At 37.2% G+C, this 21,829-nt stretch overlaps 1 protein-coding gene across 5 annotated transcripts in view; it reads left to right on the top strand.

Moving 5' to 3' along the window:
* opa1 (OPA1 mitochondrial dynamin like GTPase) overlaps window positions 1–21,829 on the top strand; it is a 127,820-nt gene that overhangs the window by 6,772 nt on the left and 99,219 nt on the right. Inside the window, exons 2-8 of one of the 5 annotated variants that reach the window (XM_059945590.1) lie at window positions 4,121–4,438; window positions 4,829–4,925; window positions 8,759–8,863; window positions 10,374–10,427; window positions 12,367–12,443; window positions 14,165–14,275; window positions 20,689–20,742. In XM_059945590.1, the coding sequence (XP_059801573.1) occupies window positions 4,163–4,438; window positions 4,829–4,925; window positions 8,759–8,863; window positions 10,374–10,427; window positions 12,367–12,443; window positions 14,165–14,275; window positions 20,689–20,742 (774 nt within the window). In that variant the 5' untranslated portion in view covers window positions 4,121–4,162. Of the gene's footprint in view, window positions 1–4,120; window positions 4,439–4,826; window positions 4,926–8,758; window positions 8,864–10,373; window positions 10,428–12,366; window positions 12,444–14,164; window positions 14,276–20,688; window positions 20,743–21,829 lie in introns of those variants that run through there. The other 4 variants (XM_059945626.1, XM_059945600.1, XM_059945607.1 and 1 more) reach the window with 4 other exon arrangements.

Genomic DNA, 21,829 nt, shown 5'->3' with positions numbered 1-21,829 from the left:
ATATGACATTATCTGCCTTGCTAAAGTCCAGGCGTATGATAATAAAAACAAGGAACGTCTATGTATCATTTTACTCTGGCTTAAATCTAAAGCTGCATTTGTTTTTGTTAATTATCATTTATTCAGTCATGTTAACTTACTGGAGACCACATCTGTGAAGCATTGCTATTCTAATTTATGATGTAATAGAATTTGGTACTTTCAAGACTTGCATCACAAAGTATGACCTAAGTCATTAACATGGCAGCATTAAATTGGGCAGCTATACTTTAATACCTTTGAATACAAATCCACTGTTCCTTATAGGAAGTATAACAGTTGTTTTAAACTGCTAAAAGTGATCAATTTGCACCTTGGCTACATTTTCAAATAAAATTGGAAATGCTGTCTTGCGCCCCAGATCTGATAAATTTGCCATTGTTCTAGATACAGGGAGGGTGAGTGTTCAACAATGGTTTAGTGTAACTCTCTTATTCATTACCGGATTTCCACTGATGGAAGTGTTTATGTACTTTTGTCATTGGGCTGTGTGAATTTGCTTGACTTTAACATAAGAAAGGATGTTATGGTTTATTATTGAACACTTGAGGAAATAATGACTGTAAAAGGGCAACAACCACTTTTTATGCTTTTGCATTCATTTTAACCCTGGGAAGCATCAATGTCAATAGGGAACAGCGGTTCAATTACAGACAAGTGCAACATTTCAGTAAATGACGTGTAGCAAGCATTTTGTTTTAAAATTAATTCAGGTATCACATACAAATTGGTGACTGATTTCTAAATTGTAGATGTCCAAAGGAACTATCGCTGGAAACTAACATCACTGTCTTAATTTGCTGACTTTGGGGATATTACAGCATCTGTCTTGCTGGATTTGGCATGAACAGCTAAAGCTATGGCACAGTGAACTGGACAATTGAGTATATCTGCTTATCCCTCTAACAATTGGACTGAGACATTTTAAGAAAAGAATGCTGGAGCTGAGTAAGAAGTTTGATTTGGGGTGTTTGAATTTATGATTAAGTTAGTTATATAAAGGGAAATAGAGTTAAGAAAATCAGTGAATTCATCAGGAGATAGAAAGAGACTAAGAAAAGTTAGTCAAAATTATATATAATATTCTAGGCAATTTCCAGTGCTTAGTAACTGAAGTAATGGCATTTTACACAATGTAATTGTCAACTTCTTGTTGATGCAATAGTTTATTTTCAAAAGCACATGATTTGTAAAGTTCAAAATTTGATCCTGTCAATGCTTTGAATTGTATAATAGTCACCTTATTTTTTTTCATTTGGGCCGATCAGATAGCAACAATGAGCTATTCACATTTAACTAATCTTGAAAGTACAGAACCATGAGCTTTTAGCAGGCAATGTTCTGTTATCTATTCAACTTCAAATTAAATTCACTACTTCAGTCATCTGATTATTCAATCCATTCAAAAAGTCAATTTTACAAACAAAGAAATCAGAAGTTTCAGTGCAAACATGAGGAAATCTGCAGATGCTGGAAATTCAAACAACACACACAAAATGCTGGTGGAACACAGCAGACCAGGCACCATCTATAGAGAGAAGCGCTGTCGACGTTTCGGGCCAAGACCCTTTGTCAGGACTAACCGAAAGGAAAGATAGTAAGAGATTTGAAAGTAGTGGGAGGAGGGGGAAATGTGAAATGATAGGAGAAGACCGGACAGGGTGGGATGAAGCTGAGAGCTGGAAATGTGATTGGCGAAAGTGATACAGAACTGGAGAAGGGAAAGGATCATGGGACGGGAGGCCTCGGGAGAAAGAAAGGAGGGAGGAGCACCAGAGGGAGATGGAGAACAGGCAAACAACTAAATATGTCAGGGATGGGGTAAGAAGGGGAGGAGGGGCATTAACGGAAGTTAGAGAAGTCAATGTTCATGCCATCAGGTTGGAGGCCACCCAGCCAGTATATGAGGTGTTGTTCCTCCAACCTGAGTTTGGATTCATTTTGACAATAGAGGAGGCCATGGATAGACATATCAGAATGGGAATGGGACGTGGAATTAAAATGTGTGGCCACTGGGAGAAGTTTCAGTGTTTTGTGAAATCCAGGGAATTACTTTAAGGTAAAGGTAACACTCCCCCCCCCACCCCCCCCCCCCACCCCACTGTCAATTCCTGTTGTTAACCTGTCAATCTTCAATCTCTCAGGGACTTGTACTCATATTTGTTGACTGTAGATACTGGGTCTTAACTATATTTGCCGTGTGTGACTGTACATACTGTGGTTTGCTCCTTGGCTGCAGAGGAAAGATTGTTTGTTTAGGGGTGTGTGTGGTGAATAACCATATACAGGTTTCCCCCACTATCTGAAGGTGGAGAGTTCCTATGAAATGGTTCATAAGCTGGAATGTCATAAAGTGAAGAAGCAATTGCCATTTATTTATATGGAGAAAATTTGTGAGCGTTTGCAGACCCAAAAAATAACCTACCGAATCATGCCAAGTATCACATAAAACCCAAAATAATAGTAATATATAGTAAAAGCAGGAATGATCTGATAAATACACAGCCTATATCAAGTAGGAATACTTTTCTTCAATCATTGCAGCACTGTCCATTGTAGCGAAGATCTCACGCAAGTGCTCTCGGCAGCACTCGCGGCAGAAACACTGTGCAAGCGCTCTCGGTAGAAGCGCACTTTCTAGTAACTTTTAAGCTATGAAGCTGCCAAGTCATACCAAATAACACATAAAAATACATAGCCTATATAAAGTAGAAATAATGTATGTACAGCCTTACCACCAAGCTGAAGGTCTACCGAGCAGTGGTTCTCACCACCCTCCTCTATGCCAGCGAGACCTGGACTGTCTACAGCAGACACGCTAAACAGCTCAACCACTTCCACTTGAGCTGCCTCTGCAGACTTCTTCACGTACGATGGCAGGACAAAGTCCCAGACACAGAGGTCCTGGAGTGGGCTAGCACACACAGCGTCTACACCCTCCTACAGAAAGGCACCCTCCTATGTCTGCCTGCCTCGATGTCGAAGGTCGAGGTTCATCGTCTGCTGTGGCTGATGTGGAAGGCATTAAAAAGGACAATATGCTTGACTGCTTAGCCTCGCGCATTTTTCTATCATACAGTTCTTTGTAAGCACTCAAACCATCCTGCAAATATGCCCTAAACGTACGTACTCTTTCAAAATTAAAATTATACTTTTCTGCAATCATTGCAGCGCAAATCTCATGCAGTTGCTTCACGTTCAGTTCCTGGATGACTTCACTTTCGGGCCGTTTACTACTGCGTTCGATTTCAGTTGTTATCCTTCCCTCTTCATCTGTCAGATCTTGGTCATGGGATGCCAAAACCTCTTCAACATCATCTTCGTCAACGTCCACAAACCCAGCCTCCTTAGCCAAACTCACTATGTCCTTACTTCATTCACCACGATTGAAACGCTTAATTACGTCTAGTTTTACACGAACTGTAACATCCTTACGCGGTCTTTTAGGCTTTTCCAATACTGTACCTTAGAACTCATCTTGCTAATGGATGCACAAAATAAATCGACATAAAGCACAGGCATGTATTTAAGCAAAGCCAGCTAGAATGCAGTTCCGGGGGAGGAGCTTAGCTACTCAGCTCATGCGCTGCCTTTTTTCGTAACAGTGAAAGCACCTTCTGTTAGCAAAAACATGTAACTAATGTAGGTCTTTCATAACAGCGAGGTGTCGTAAAGCGAACATTTGAAAAACGGGGGACACCTGTACTTGAATTTGAATTTGTTAGAAAATAACAGAGAAGAAAAAAGTAAGAGATTTCATTTTTTTAAAATTTCTGCTCAAAAATAAGATGAACTTGAAATGGAAAGATGCATTGCTGCCATTAATATTTAAATCCCACTGAGTTACAGAATGAACATTTATGAGTTCTTGTCATATCCTGTATATAGGATTCTCCTTAAGTTTTCAGTTTCTTTTTTTTCTTGGAGCATCTTTTCATTTACTCTCCATCAATATCTTTTCCCATCTCTTAGACTTGACCACCAATTAATCTGGGGAAGTTCTTAACATTTTCACGGTATAAACTCAACATTGAACTCAATATATTTACATGGTACTAATACTTACTTTTCTCTCTTCCAGGCTTAGCTTGCTGGCAAGCACTGAAGCAACATTGGTTGGAAAATGAAGTTCCCTGTACGGAAACTCTGCTTACTGTCCAGAGCTGTTCGCCACCTGAATACCCCTCAAGTTCATTTGCGCAGGCTACACTGGAACTCTAAAGTTCAGTCGTACTCCACTTTCAACAGACTTTCTTTAAAGGGCTCAAAGCCAGTCCCCTTGAAAATTGGATACTATCCCTATCGAAATTTCATTCTAGCCAGACTAGCAACACGACTGCTGAAGATTCGCTACCTTGTGTTAGGATCAGCAGTTGGAGGTGGTTACACAGCAAAAAAGGTATGTCAGAAGCATTTTAATTGATTAATTCGATTAAAATTAGAACGGACTAGTGGTATTTTTATAATCAGGAGGAGACTTTGAGACTCTGGTGGCTATTGTATCTAAGAGTTGTAAAGGTATGACAGAACATCGAAAGTAAAATTTCGCATCTAAATTTTTATTGATATTGATGTTTTGGTGCTAGATCAAGCTAACTTCAGTAGTTCTATTTTTTGTAATGATTACATTTTGTAGGCTATTTTAAGCATTGTATTTTGATAATCAAAACCAAAAGCACCAATAACAGAGTTCTCAAGAATTCTAAAGCATAAAATAATATAACTGGCTTGATGGATGTATGTTCTTATGTTCCATGTAAAACACTTTAAATTTGATTGTTTTTCTCAGACATATGATCAATGGAAGGATATGATGCCAGATCTAACAGAATACAAGTGGATAATTCCAGATTTTGTCTGGAAACTCGATGAAAATATTGACTTTGGTGAGTTGTTTTTAAATTCACAAGTACCAGAACCACGATGTTACATTTCAAAATGCTATTCACGCAATGGTGTAGTCATTGTTATTGCTGTGTCATAATTACTAATATCACTGTTTTTGCTTTTCCCTTTGTGGTTAAAATAACATAATTTGATGGTAGCAATAGTGCATTGCCTAAGCATTCCTTATTAAACAGGTGGCTAACTTAATAGCTTTAAACTTTCCATTGTTGTTTCCTATGATCAACCGAACTATCTTGCCACATTAATATTTCCTGGGCTTTGCTCATTAGGTAAAAAAAAATCCAAGTTTTGTACACTGGAAATGGTAAAACTTTTTATCCAGTATTGAGGCTTTTAGCAAACTGCACAAATTAATTTAATTAACATTTTGTGCTTGTATTTAATAAAGGAACTCATTTTAGTTTCAGAGTGATTGTGTAGTAACCAGAAGTCTTTGTCAAAAATTACACACTTCCTCAATATGGTTTGCTGTGTCAATAAATGGCCGCTTTTCATATTTAGAATGAGTATAATTGGAGATCACAACCTACGGATAGAAGGTTGGTCGTGTAGATTAAAATGAGCCATTTACTCACAGGTGTAGAAGCACAGAAAAACAGTTGCATTCACCGTCTAGAATTTTAGTGACGGACTACCTCCATACTATAATCTTGCTCTCTTACCATAGTTCCTTATGCCCTTTGTAGCTAGAACACTATCAACTTATTAAGTACTGTTTTTCACTGACTTGGTCTCCACGGCCTCTGGTAGAAGGCTCCCTCGGTTCACTGTTTCTGAACGAAGAAATTTTTCCTTAACTGGCACTTTAATATCTTAACACGTATCCTGAAACTCAGGTTACCCATCAAGGAAAGATCTTGTCCATCCATCAAGACCATTTAGGCCTGTGTGAGTTTTGTTTATTTCAATATGATCTCTATTCTTCTAAATTGGTAAATTAGTTTATCATTGCCACATGCGCCAAGGTACAATGATAAACTTTATTTTGCATGCCATCCAGACAGATCATTTAATCACATCAATGCACTGAGGTACTACAAAGGCAAACAATAACAGAATACAACATCAAGTGTTATATTTACAGAAGAAGTGCAGTGTAGGCAGCCAAAAAAGTGCAAGGCCATAACAAGGTAGATTGTGACGTCACGAGGAAGTCTTATTGCACTAGGGTATCATTTTATAGCCTTGTAACAGTCGGATCGAAGCTGCTGGGTGGTACGTATTTTTAGTCTTTTATTTGTGTGTGGTCTGGTGAGTCCAATCTCAGTTTAAACAATTGTTCTGCCATCAAAGGGATCAGTCTGGTAAATCTTAATTACATTATCATAATTAATTACATTCATTTTTAAGTAAATTGACAGAATGATACAGAACATTCCAGTTGTGCTCTCACTAAGACTTTCTCGCACATACTCTCAAAATCTCTTGAAATGAATGAAACATATAATTTGCTTTGTTAGCTGCCAACTATATCCATATGGTTGCTTTCAGTGATAATTGTACATCAATATTTCCTAGTCTGTTACCACTAATTACGCTTGGTTCTGGTTTTCCTACCAAAATGGACAACTTCCCTATTGCACGTTAACCATACATCTTCCTAATGTGTTTAAATCTCTTTGTATTCTCCTTAATGCTATTCTAATAATGATATATTCAGTATTGAATATTACATTCAGTTCACTCATCCAAGTCATTGATTGTACCCTGCTATATCTCACAAGTCATCACCTACCATTTATTTCTGATGTTTTCTGTCCATTGACCAGTTTTCAATTCAAGCCAATACATTATTGCGAATCACAAAAGCTTAAATTTTGCATGCTAGCCTCTTGTACTTTATCAAAGGCCTTTTGAAAATCCAAATACAATGCATCCTCTGGTTCTCTCTGATCTATCTCTCTCATCTATTCTGTCAATTCCATGTGGTGAGGCGGGTGGGTGGGAAATCTCCTATAGACTTTGAAACATGATGCTCTTTAATAAATCAATATTGACTTTGTTTACAATTGATAACTTTTTAAGTGCCATGTTACAGGCTGGGTTATGGAAGCACAACGTGGATATCTGCACATATGAAAATGTTCCCATAATATTATTAAAATGATAAGATCAACATATCTGCATACTCCTACAAACTCTACCTCAGTATTTTTCCCTCCCTTTTTGTACTACTTATTTAAGTTTCTTCTTTTATATATACTTATTGTTTTTATTATGTATTGCAATGTTCTTCCACAAATCAATGAATTTTGTGATAGATGTAAGTAATATTAAATCTGATTCTGATTCCCATTATTAATAATGGCCACCTCTTGTATACTTTCATCAGGCCTAGGGATTCATCAGTTTTCAGTTATGTCTATTTCCCTAGTACTACAAATATATCTTTATTATATTAATTTCTTTCCGTTTCTCCTTTACATTAGAGAAGTTATTTGTGTCCTTTTTGGTCAAGCTAGAACCATAATATTTATTTAATTGATCTGCTATTTTCTGCTCCATTATAAAATCTCTGTTTCTGACAGGGATCTACATTAGTAAGTGAGATAGATTAGTCTTCACCTAGCTTTTTATTTCTAAATTCTTTCAGAAGCTTTCACAGTACTTTTTAACCTTTCTTAATCAGTTATTTGGATCGTTATTGCATAATTCTGAACTACTCTCAGTCCTCATACTTTTTCTAGCAACCTCATATGACTCCTCTTGAATCTAACACTGTCCTTTTGGGCATAGATTGATCACTCTTTTTTGTTATTGCAGCAGTAAGAAATAAAAAAACTGATAAGTTTCTTGCATTTGATGCTCACGTTAGACATGTTGTCCATTGTAATGCTTTTCAATGAAGCTTCCAGTGTGTTGTGAATCTTAAGAAATTTCCTTCCTGAGGTGTTCTGACCCCTCAGGCAACAAATATCACCAGATCTTTAAGCTCTGAAATAAAATCATGCATGATCTAGATTTGGGTATTTTGTTTTTGCTTTGTTTTTAGCCGATTAGACTACTGTTATGCACTCTTTTCATGATTGCCTAAGAAAAATATAAATTGGCTTCAGCTTGTTCAAACTGCTGCAGCAAGAATCTTAAGCAATAAAAAAGAAAAATCTGAGCTCATTTCACTGGATTTGGCATCATTACACTGGTCACGTGTCTTCTTTAGGATCAAGTTAAGAATACTCTTAATTTTATATAAGGCTTTGAATAATCTGGCTCCTCCATATATTTTGGAGTGTCAATCCCCTTATATCTCTAGTCGTAATCTTAGATACGTGAATACTGGTTTGCTTAGTGTTCCAAGAGCCAAGCATAATAAGAACTGGTAATGTGGCCTTTTGCTTGTGCACCATCTGGAATACTCTCTAATAACTGAGATGGGTCAGCTAATATCGTGGAATATTTCAAAACACTTCTAAAGACTTTTTTAATTTGACTTATTAGTAAGATTTCTTAATGCATGTTGATGTTGATTACATTTATATAATCTGGCATACTTAATTTCATTTGATTCTATATAATGTTTGTTTTTACTTATTTTTAATTTTGTCTCATATTTTTTGGCTGTATTTATTTATTGTCACGATCTATGTAAAGGATTTTGAGCCTGCATCTTTATGTATGAAATGTGTTCTGTAAGTTATAGTAAATTTATGTAGAAATTCAGCCGCGATCTTACTAAATGTGCTAACAGGCTTGAAGGGCTGTGTAGTCTGCTTCTCAATTTTTAATTTTTAACTGATAAGTGTATGCCTGGAAAAAAAGTGAATGTAAATTTAAAGTATCGACATTGATGTATCTTTAACTATCTTTTCAGAAAAGATTAGGAAAATCTTTGATGATGTAGAACTTGCCAAGCTATTACCGGATTTTGATAAAGTTGGAGAAAGCCTGGATCATCTCAAAAGCCTCCTAGTGTCAGGTTTGTATATCAGTTGTGAAATGGGAGCCACATGTAGAAGTGTTGAATATCATGTCGGTTGTACTATCTGGTTAGTAGTTTTGGCTGTAATTGTACTTTTTGCCTTAAACATTTGTGTAGAGATTGGATCTAAGTCTTCAGTTTAAAATTGCCGCTTGGTTCCTTCATCATTAACAGATCATTTGTCTGATTATATATTTTCACTGGCAGGATATCCAATTATCTTTCCTTGCTTCTTCAATTGATATTACATTTTACTCAGATACAATTGCAATGATTCTTTTAAAGATGTCAACCAAATCTCAAAAGGCACAGTTGATGGCACAGTCAATCTGTATTTTATGGTTTCTCATCTCTCCTAACTGAATTCATTTTGTTACCTAATGCAACCCCTTCACTTTCAATGGTTTGGTTTCTCACATTTTCACCAGAGGCAACTACCAAATATCAGCTATATTTTCAAAGACCTCTGACGTTAACCAGTATGACCTTGCATGGTAGATCTCGGGAAACCTCACCCAGCCCGGACACGGAAAGAATTGACAGATAGATAGCTCTTTCTCGATTTTGTGAGTGGTGGTGCATGGCCATTCTTAGTTGGTGGAGCGATTTATCTTTAATGAGTAATGTTTTGTGATTGGGTATTCTCCAATTGTTAAATTGCTATCCATGCATTAGATTTTACTGATTCTGACTACATTGCAAACAGTATATATCCATTGCACACTCAATCTTTGTTGATTAGTCTTCAATCTTAGAATCTACCGTACGTAGCCAAACTTCCTGTTCATTATTTTCTGACAACCATAACATTAGTTTTCTTTTACTTAAGAAATTAGTGCACAAGCCTCTATCCTTTCCCCTTATTTCTTATAAATAAAGATGTCTCTAATTTCCTGAGTCAATTTCCTTTTGGTTCTGCATTCTGTTCTTTCCAGAGCACATTTCAGCTTTTTCGCTAGTCCTTGCCCAGCAAGCTAGATCTGATGATAAAGCTTGCAATAACAATTGTTATTAGTTATTGTAACTTATCATAATACTGTTTGGTAAATCTATTTCTATTAAATACATCATTGTAAAACATTCTTCCATTTGTATTGTGGATCTGCTATGTTATGTACCAGAAACACTTGGTGTTCGAGTATTTTTAAGCTATTGAACATTCTTCTGATAGCTGTTTATTGATCCTTATCTTCATTCATTACCTATCATCTTGGATATTTTTGATGGCTACTGCTAAAAACAATATAGATGTATATAATAACGAATCCAGTATAACCACATGAAGAAGAATAGATTGAACTCAAAGAAAGCGAGTGGAAAATTCTTTGCACAACTTTTTTATAAAATGACTAAAAAGTAGTCTATACAATGTAGCATTTAAAGTATGATTATTAAGTTATTTTACTGTCAGATTTAGGAGTTGTGTTTTTAGTCAAGGTGTGCATTGGGGCAGACATTTTAAAGGTTTGGTTTATGTCTGTGTTTACATTTTGCTGACTTTTTACAGGTGAAAGTTTGTATAATGAAGTCAAAGGAGTCTCTGATCTGCTTCTGTTGTTAGGTGTGTAACTCCCTTTTGTTGTCATTTAACCTGTCAACTTAATTTAAAAATAACCCTGATATCATTTACCTTAATTGGAATACCATGCATTGAAGGCTATTTGGCGATTAAAACTGATTACTAAAAGTTTCATTTGTTAATACTGGCACTGATAAAAGTTTCCCTTTGGGTAGTTATAGGTCATAATTTGGCATGTATTACAGTTAAAAATCACTTTTGGATCTTTACACATTAAGTTGTGAAATTTAGCCTTTATCTTCTCCATGAAGCGCCATCAGAGGGGAAAGAAAACATGTAAGATTCTATTAATTAATGAGGTTTTGCTGCACTTAACAACAGTTATTCTATTGTTTCCTTCCTATAAGAGATTTGTTTTTCAAACAGTGTGTGCTATAAAACCTTAACATGAACATTACTTCTAAACTGGCTACAAGTTTAATGACTCAGATATTTACCTCCTTTGACTTCAACAAAAAATAATGGTATGTTTTATTTGGCATTAATCATAGTAATTTATTCATATTAAGCTCATTCATGATCCAATTGTCATCTGCTTTTACAGCATAAAATATTTACTCCTTGTTTCGGTATTTGCATGTAGGTTTGTTTCAGAAAGAAAAACTAGAATATAAACAGAGCAGAGAGGGATTAACCAGGTGAATAAGGGCAGTACCTGTGCATAAACCTTTACTCAAAAATATGTAGTAAAGACACCAAATTATTAATATAATTAAACACCATTATGTTTATAATAGGGGCCTATATATAGATAAATTATTGTCTTGCATGGAATTCCATTTTGTAATAAAAAAATTGCCTGCCTGTGTTATTCACAAATCCGATGAGGGTAATTGCCCAATTTACTTATTTTTGCATTAGTACATTGATGGAAAGGACCATGGACTAATCAAGTGTGCATGAGCAGTAGATAAAGGTATTTGATCACAGAAGTGCAATTTGGGTTCCATTCATCTCCAGGAATCATTACAGCCTAGGTCTAGTTATGGATAAGAAAGCTGAATTTCAGAGGTGAGTCATCGTTCCCCAGGAGAATTCCAGTCAGCTGGGAATTGGAAAGAAACTAGCTGCTCTTTGTGCATCGAAATATAATTGTAACTGCTGTAAGCTAGCTGTCTCAGATTTATAAAGTATTTCCTCAGACCACTGTTCCTTGCGCTGCCGTTTTAAGTTGCTTCATCAATGACCTTTCCATCATCACGTCCAGAAGGGTGGATATTTGCAGCACTTAGTTCTATTTCCAAATCTTCTGCAGTAAGCGGATGTCTGCAGTGAGACCTAGAATATCTTCAAGCTTCAGCTGTAAGTACTAAGTAATATTCATTCCACTTAAATGCCACCTTACCCAGGTACAAGATAAAGACCAACTCTTCTAGAGAGTCTAACCACCTTCCTTTGATATTCATTGACATTCTCATTACTAAAACCCCTCATTAGCAATATCTAAGAGATCAGCAATGGCCTGTAATTTAACCGAATTCACCACTTAAATACTGTGGGAGCTAGAGTTAGTCAGCAGCTGTGTATTCTGTGATGTGTGGTCTCAAGTTAGGACTGTAATAGAATATGTACAACTTGTTTGTTTGAGTACAGCTATATCAAAATGAAAGGAGTCTGCTTCATTGGTCCCAGCTACCTATGTGAAACATTCACTTAGTCCACCACCTAGTGCACAGTGATGGCACACACTGCACAGAAGCTAGTAAGTGGCAAGCGCACAGGTGCCACTCTCAATCATTTCTTCAACACCATCTCCAAAACCATCAAAGTTCCTGGAGAAACAAAGATGTGAAAACACCAAAGCTTGCAAATTCTATCAAAGACACTAACAAATTCCTGAATAAGCAAATTCCAGATTTGCTTTCAACATTCTAAAAGGTTTTTTGGAAACGAAATTAGTTCATTTTTTTGACTGTTCCAGATTCTACAGAAAATTCTTCTGCTATGAAAGCATCTGATTCTCAAGGGTTCGACAGTAATGGGAAGCAATACAAAAAGGCAAGTTTGGAATAAATTAGTTAATTGAAGCTTATGTTTTGATTGCATTAAATAATGAAGGATTGATTGAAACAAATTGAAAATTATTGCTGCTTCAAATTGACAATTTTAAAATTTTATTACAATTGTCAAAGATGTGTTGGTATTAGAGCTCTTACTTAACCTGAATTGCTTTATCTGTTTCTGTGAAGTATTTCTGTTTTAGGTATATGGGGAATTTTTCTGAGGATGGGGAAGATTGTTTCACCAACAGTATACTGTATGAAGAAATATTGTAATTCTGTAAATTGATTTTACTCCTTTACTTTTGCCACAGACACCCAGCTCACACAATGAAATTAAGAAATAAACTATTTAGATACTAAATTGAAATACATTCCTGATTGGGATGTGGATATTTTTGTACAATGATTGAAGGATATTGGTGTTCAACCACATTTTCCTGTGCTAAATGTATCTTCATCTATTTTGATGATAATGTCTAAGGTAGTCCACTTATGCTGATAAAAGACCAGAATAAGATATAGGAGCAGAACTTTGTCATTTGGCCAATTGCGTCTGCTCTGCCATTCCATCATGGCTGATTTATTATCCCTCTCAACCCCATTCTCGTGTCTTCCTTCTGTAACCTTTGATGCCCTGACTAATAAAGAACCTATCAACCCCTGCTTTAAGATATTCAATGACTTGGCCTCCAGAGCCATCCGTGGCAATGAATTCCACAGATTCACCACCCTCTGGCTAACAAAATTCCTCCTCATCTCTGTTCCAAATAGATGTCCCACTATTCTGAGGTTGTGCCCTCTGGTCCTAGACTCATCCACGATAGGAAGCATCCAGTCCACACCCACACTGTCTAGACAATTCAATATGTGATAGGCTTGAATGAGATTCCTCCCTCATTCTTCTAAACTGCAGTGAGTACAGGCCAAGAGCCATCCAGTGCTCCTCATTAACCCTTACATTTCCAGTATCATTCTCCTGAGCCTTTTCTGGACCCTCTCAATGCCAGCACAAAAAGGCAGCAGGGTGCTTAGCAATGTCCAAATTCATGTCTGGAAAATGCAACTTAGAGTACTGGAAATCAGGTTGGATTGGGAAATTGTGAGAATAGTATTGAAAACAAAATGAGAATGGTATTGGGAGGTGAGAAGATTGAGAGCTACAAGAACTGAATACGTAAAATGAGGGACACTCCTGGAGACAAAAGCCATTAAATGTATGGTATAATGTAATGGTTAATTCTCATTAGAAAATTTTATATGTGCTCTCAGAATTATTGATTTATTGTATGTTTATTTGAAAGAGAATTTTACAAGATGTTAGAAAACAATGTAGCTACTGTTTTTTTTATGTTTGCTACAATTTGCTCTGCAGTCATAATGACATCTGTAGAAGTGATGGTGTAATCCAAGATCATTGATGTTTTTATTATACAGATGTTGTTTAAATTATGCATCATTTAAGGTCTGGAATACTTTGGATAACATGACTTCCAGCGACTTATTCTGTTTTAACTTGTGCCTATATTATAGGCAGGTTTTGCTGAACTCATTTGCTCCTTATTCGTGGTGCCAAATGTATCAGTCCTCTATTCATTAAGCAGTGCATACTTTCCTAGTCGTTTTATGTGTTCATTTGTCTTTTATGTTGTGTTATATGTTTTTTTTTTAATTTTCCTCCCTGATTCCTTCCTTTTGCTTATTGAAAACTCATGGCAGGGTGTGCTTGGGGAACTGATTCTAATCCAGCAGCAAATCCAGGAGCATGAAGAAGCTGCACGCAGGGTCGCCGAACAGTTAAACTCTGGCTCCTCCCAACAGAAACGAAAGGTGATAGATTGAACTATCCTTTCAGATAACCCAGACATGGTTGCTTGGCACTGGTTTTGTTCAAGGGTGTTGTATATATTTGAATTGCTCATTGTGCTACACATTAAAGGAAATACTATGATTGCTTATTCAAAGTTGAAACATTTACACACATTGAAAATGAGTTATGAATATATGCAAACAATTCTAACTATTTTGGATGTTCAAGAATTGTATGCATAAAATTTATCATCAATATCACTTATTATATGTACTCGATTATTCTTCCTGGATAAGTCCCTTTTTGATTGACATGATGTTGCATGTGTGGATGAAGTTCATCTACTAGATTTGAAATGGCACAGAAGTTGCAACTGATATCAAAAATGACAAATTAATGATTTTTTGGATAATACATTTTAATGCTTCATGGTGTTTTATGTACAGGCCATTTATCTTTGGGACAAAACTGGGAGAAAATTATTTCCAATCATAGTTTAGGTTTCTTTAACGAGTAACTTGTCTTCCTTTCTACAGGCTCTCCATTTGTTAAATTAGCTTGCATTTACAGAAACTAAAATAAATAGAAGAGTATTCCAGTAAGGATTAAAAGCTGTTGCATAGGTGGAGAGTGTAGCACATGAGCTGCTCCGTCTTGACCAGCTGGATGGAATATCTATTTCTGTAGATTCTCAGAAATTGGATCACCATGTATCTTAAATCTTTTACATAGAAACATAGAAAGCCTACAGCACAATACAGGCCTTTCGGCCCACACAGTTGTGCTGAACATATCCCTACCTTAGAAGTTACTAGGGTTACCCGTGGCCCTCTATTTTTCTAAGCTCCATGAACCTATCCAGGAGTCTCTTAAAAGACCTTATCATATCCACCTCCACCACCATTGCTGGCAGCCCATTCCACACACTCACCACTCTCTACATAAAAAAAAAACTTACCCCTGACATGCCTTCTGTACCTACTCTGCACCTTAAACCCGTGCCCTCTTGTGGCAGCCATTGCAGCCCTGGGAAAAAGCCTCTGACTATCCACACATCAATGCCTCTCATCATCTTATACACCTCTATCAGGTCACCATTATCTTTTAGATAATATTTACAATCTTGTGTGTACACTTATAGATGACTTACATAATTAAGTAGTGAAATTTTGTCTTGTAAAATGGGGATATTGACCACAGCAATAAGAGGCCATATATTGTCATAGTAGCTTTGAGAGATATTTTAATATGTGTGGGTTTGTGCAGAGTGATGGGACAAGGAGATTAATATAACTTCCTATTCCTGTTGTTGCTGAATTCTTTAAAAGCAGTTTAAAGTATCTGAAAGTCTTAGGTTAGTGTGTAGGGAGGTGAAAATTAATTTCTAGTAGTACATGGATTTCTTTAAAGGTGTATATGTTGCGCACATACTAGTAACTGGACTAGTTTCTTATTCTCTCCTAATCTACAGTTTCAGTAGGCATTGATATAAATATGCATGTGTTGTGCCTATTGAATAATTTATAAATAATTACTATCAGTACAATTCTCAGCAGAATGTTAATTGTTACTTTCGTACTTAGAATTTCAGTGTCTTGTGTTTTATCATTTCCTTTTATTGTCATATTCTTACATCATTTTGTAAAGAATAATTTGTGTACTTAGTGATAATACTATTCAAGCTTAATATGAAATTGAAACGAAGAGGTCTTAAACTTCAATTTTCAATTTATTCTTCAGCTTGAATAGTATTAACACAAAACATACACATTATCATATACAGGTAGTCCCCGAGTTACAAACGTCCGACTTACGTACAACTCGTACTTATGAACTGAGGAAGGAGAACGCTGTCCGCCATTTTAAGTTGGATCACGACGTCGCCGCCATTTTAAATCGTTGCCATTGACACTGTGTTGAGTGTGTAACTTTGTATTTGGCTTAAATTTTTCTTAGCAAGATTCACCCTGACTCTTCCCCCCCGCCCCGTTCTGGTCGGTTGGTGGTGCAGTGAGATCAGCACCTGGCTGGAGAATCCCGAGTTCGATCCAGTGACAGACCGCTCCCGTGCCGGGTTGATGTCGAGCTCGCAACTCGATCTCGTAAAAAAAACTGCCACCTCCAGTTTAAATTTCTACGCGGAATATTGTGGAGGATCAAATACCCAAACCCAGCACAGCCCCCACTTGTCCCATTTAACCAGTCTCAGTGCAGTGGAGTTTAGGACCCGGGGAATTCAGTGCGGTGGTCCTTAGGACCTACGGACCTCGGGAGCCGGCGCAGCTCGGGACTCGCCGCCCGCAATGTTTCTGTTCCGTTGACAGGAAGCTATCATGATTGAAAATAAAGTGGAAATAATAAAGCATTTGGAAAGAGGTGAAAGGTCATCAGTCATTGGAAAAGCGTTAGGCTACAGTCGGTCAACGATCGGAACAATTTTAAAGGATAAAGTGAGAATAATGGAGCATATGAAAGGCCCTGCCCTGATGAAAGCAATGCAGCAATTTAATTACTGGTATACATACATTTCTTAAGTGTTTTATATGCATAGAAAGGTAAAGTATAAACTATATACTAAGACAAACGATTGACTAACTGACGCTAAATAATACCGGATGTACTTGTTCCGACTTGCGTACAAATCCGACTTAAAGATGGACTCAGGAACGGAACTCGTTCGTAACCCACGGACTGCTTGTATAACATGATATTAGAATATGACAAAAAAAGGACATAAGTATCCTGCTGGTGAACGTACAGTCTCTGGGAAATAAAACTGAAGACAGAGCAAGATTGCTGTGCCAGAGAGATACCAGAGACTGCTGTGTACTTTGCTTAATGGGAAAATGGCTCAGATCTGCAATTCCAGGTGCAATGTTGCAGCCTGAAGACTTCACCATTCTCTGCAAAGACAGGACTACTCAATCTTTCAAAGGCAAAGGAGGTGGAGTATGCTTTATGATTACCTCATCGTTGTGCACAAACATGGCAGTTCTGTCTCACTCTTACTCTCCTGACTTGAAACATCTAGAGTCAAATGTCCTTTTTATCTGTCGAGAGTTTCCTGCCATCATCCTGGTAGTGGTATACATTCCACCTCAGGCTAATCAAATCAAATCAAGTTTAATTGTCATTTAAAGCATATATGGATACAGCCAAATGAGACGGCGTGGCTCTGGGGCCAAGGCACAAAAACACATGCGCATTCAAAATAACAAGAAAGGAAAAAAAAGAACATAGTCACATAAGGAAATAAATTTTTAGACCAAGTTCCTGAGAAGCAAATCCTGCAAATTGATGGTTCTTGTCGGTCCAGCCTGTAATTCCACCAATCCGCTACTGAAGGGCAGCACCCGCAGGATGCCATTCCACAATGTAAGCCGGAGGATTGAGGCTTAGACCTAGCTACAACCGAGGCAACACTGCTGCCTCTCCACAGTACAAGGGAAGTGAGCCTACGGCAATCAAAAGTCCACCTGGTCTTGCGATCACAAAGAAATGTCCCAGACAGGCAGGCAGGCACAATAGGAGTTGAGGAGTGTAATCAGTAGGCATGAAACTGCTGTCTCTGATGTCTTCCCTATCATTGTGAGAGATTTCAAACTGGCCAGCTTGAAGAATTCACTGAACAACTACCACCAACATATCACCTTGGACCACTGATACACCACCATCAAGAATGTTTACCGTCCCACCCCACACGCCACTTTGGAAAGTCCAATCACCCGGCTGTACCACCACTCCTGGCATTTAGGCAGAGACTAAAAACTGCAGCACCAGTGGTGAGGACCAAGAATGTCAAGGGAGGTGGAGGAGAGCTTACAGGACTGTTTTGAGTCAGTGGACTGGATACTATTCAGGGATTCTTAGAGTCTGAATGAATGCGCCACTGTTGTCACTGACTTCAAGATGGGTAGATAAGAGTGTGCCTTTGAAAACCTACTAGATATACTAGAACCAAAAGTCGCTGATGAACCAGGAGATACTTGTATGATTTTGGATCATCAGTATTGAATCCGTGTTTCAAGACCAGTGATCCAAACTATACAAGAAAATCAGGTATGACCTGGGTTTTAAAAGTGATAATACAATTCTGATTGAGGTTAGAGATGATCCATCTCTGGCAAGGTTTGCAGGCCATTACTTCCTACAAAGTGAAATCTGTCATCCTGAATGGCTGTGGTGCTCACTTCCAGATGAGTTCTCTGCCTTCATGCACGCTTTGAATGAGAGCATCAAACTACACCAGTGCAAATCCCTGCAGCGTCTGGTGATCCTGTGAGCTCTATCTCTGAGGCCGAAGTCTGATCATCTTTCAAGAGGATGAACTCTCACAAGCGATCATGCCTTGATGGTGTACCTGGTAGGATTCGGAGAAACTGTTTCAACCAACTGGCGGGAATGTTCAGGAACATCTTCAGTCTCTCACTGCTGTAGTTGGAGCGACAATGGTACCACTGCCCAGAAAGAGCAGGGTGAGCTGTTTCCAAGGCTATCTCCCAAAGGCACTCACATCTACTGTGATGAGGTGCTTCAAGAGGTTGGTCATAACTAGAATCAACTCCTGTCTAAGCAAGCATCTGAACCCTTTGCAATTTGCCTTTCACTACAATAGATCTGCAATGGATGCATCTCACTGGCTCCCCATTTGGCTTTGGATCACCTGGAGTTATGTCAGGCTGCTGTTTATTGATTACAGCTAAGTGTTCTACGATTATCATAACTACAGTTCTAATCAATAAGCTCCAAAACCTGGGGCTCTGTATCTCCATCCACAACTGGATCCTTGACATACCTTACTGGGAAATCACAGTCTGTACGGATTGAAAAAAAATCTCCTCTCTGACAGTCAACACGGGCGCATCTCAAGAATATGTGCATAACTCGCTGCTGTACACTCTCTCCGCCCACAATTGTGTGGCTAGGTGTAGCTCAAGCATCAACTATAAATTTGCCAATAACAGAATTATTGTTGGCAGAATTGCAGATGGTGAAGAGGAGGCATACAGGAGCGAGGTAGATCAGCTGGTTGAGTAGTGTCTCAACAACAACTTTGCACTCAACATTAGTAAGACCAAGGAACTGATTTTGGGCTTCAGGACAGGAAACACATACCAGTCCTCATCACGTGATCAGCGGTGGAAAGAGTGAGCAGTTTCAAGTTCCTGAATACCAATATTTTTGAAGAATTTGGTACCCAGGGCCAAACATATCGATGCACTTACAAAGAATGCATGACAGTGGCTAGATTTCATTAGGGGTTTGAGGAGAGTCAGTATGTCCCAAAAGATTCTCACAAACTTCAACAGATGTACCATGGAGAGCATTTAACTGATTGCATCACCATCTGGTATGGAGAGCCCACTGACCAGAATTGGAAAAAGATGCAGAAAGTTGTAAACTCGGCCAGCTCCATCAAGGGCACTAGCCTCCCCTGCTTTGAGGAAACCTTCAACAGGCAATTCCTCAAAAAGGCGGCATTCATCATTAAGGACCCCCATCATCCACGACATGCTTAGTTTTCATTGCTAACATCAAGGAGGAGGTACAGGAGCCTGAAGACACACACTCAATGTTTCAGGAACTGCTTCTTCCCCTTTGCTATCAGCTTTCTGAATGGTCAATGAACCCATGAACTTCACTATTTTTCCCTCTCTTTTTGCACTACTTATTTAAATTATTTTTTTAAATATTTCTTACTGCAATTTATAGATTTTATTATTATGTAATGTAATGCTGCTACAAAGCAACATACCAGTAATATTAAACTTGATTCTGATTCTGATATAATTTAAGGATAAAAAAGAGATTTGTAGCTTGTCCCCGGACGTGAAGATAATGTACCAAAATTAAATTCCTGTCATAAAATCTTTGCAGTCTTTATTACCATTAAGATCAGATGGGTTCTATAGCTTATCCTTAAAGTTCATTTTGTGCCTGATGGCAGCATGAATATCTATGTTTATTATTTCTCAACTAATTTTATACTAATAATTGTTTATTACAATTTTCAATAACTGAAAAAATTATTATTAGATGCAAACTTCATTATAACCAACTAGAAGTACCTAATATCCTCATTTTTTTGGCCTTCGATCTTAGTGAAATCCAGGGAAGAGCTTGGGTCAGAAAATAATTGGTCTCTGATTAGTTGTCAGTTTATTTTATGTCAGTTCATTCATTTTACAAAGAAATATATGAGATTATAATATATAGTGGTTGTAGTAAAGCTTGAATTTAATTATAATGTCATTTATGTGAAACTTTACTAAGTTTGTGATTTAGTGTCATTGCACCTGAATCTAGAATGTTATATGAAAAGAGTAATTTCATTAACTGTTAAGTTATTTCCAAGCAGTCAAATTTCTAAGGTTTATTTTACCATAATGTAATAATCTTTTTCGATATTTAATTTCCTTCTCTTTTTACTCAGATATCAGACAAGGACAAAGCTGAACAACTGCAAGAAGAGCTTCTGCGCACACAGGTCAGGAAAATGAATGCATTATAGATGTCACTTGTGCTGTGTGCTTTGGATTTAGACAAAATGTAGGAAACCAAAAAATGCCTTTTTGTCTGCTATGATACTAAGTTCTGCCTCCAGTTATCCGACAGTATTGATACTGCAGTTGTACCATCAACAGTGGCTTACCAAGACATTTTCAACCACACATCAATTTGTGGCCTATGTCACCTGGAAAGGCAAATCATCTAGTGCTAGGGAGCACAAGTAACAAGTTAGTCTAACTTCAAAATAATATTGTCTTTCATTGATTGCCTTACTAAATGGAACTGCATACAGTCTACAGCCATTAATAAGCACATTCCACCATTGTTTTCTGAAGGACAAGAATACCAATGTCCCAGTTAATGAATTAAAACAAGCTACTAAAATATTAAGGGCTCTGCTTCTTTTGAGGTTCACTATATGCCATTTTAAATCAAATCTACAGACATTTTAAAAGGAAGAATTCCCAGTTCTTTGATAACTGCTCTGTCTTTAAGGCATTTGTTGGTTTGATCATATGTTGCTGTTAGACTATTGGTATTTTGAGCTTTTTTAAAAAAAATCTATGGCACATCTTCCCTTTCTGTCTTGAGAATGATACAATTAGCTCTGATTATCCTGAATTCTGCAGTAACCTCTCACTTTTCCACTTCTCCAAAAGTGCCTGTGCTGGATTTGGAATGATAATTTTGTTTCCCATATGACTCTGAGTAGTGTCAGAGTCTCAATCTTTAATAAATAAGTTGGCCAGAACAATAACAACGCAGTTTACAATTCATGAAGCTCTTCCCAGCTTTAGCTTCTACAGTTGTTGTAAATATCCCTGGCTTTGAAAAGCATTTAAAAATCACTAAATGGCTAATAAATTTAAAATAGAGTTTTCACAATAAAGTCAACGAAAGCATTTTACTTTTAATTATTTAAAAATTATTAACTTAAAAATTTTAAGTGATTAATTATTACTTTAATTATTTAAAATGGCCTTACTTTTGCTTATAGTCATGCAGTACTCACTAAAATAAATGGACATGCTAGCTTAATCCCTAGGGTAATTTAGCAAAAATTC

This window comes from Hypanus sabinus, chromosome 2 (genome assembly GCF_030144855.1).
Source record: "Hypanus sabinus isolate sHypSab1 chromosome 2, sHypSab1.hap1, whole genome shotgun sequence".
Lineage (NCBI taxonomy): Eukaryota > Metazoa > Chordata > Chondrichthyes > Myliobatiformes > Dasyatidae > Hypanus > Hypanus sabinus.
Note: the sequence above shows the minus strand (reverse complement) of the source record. Positions and strands in the feature narration are given on the sequence as shown.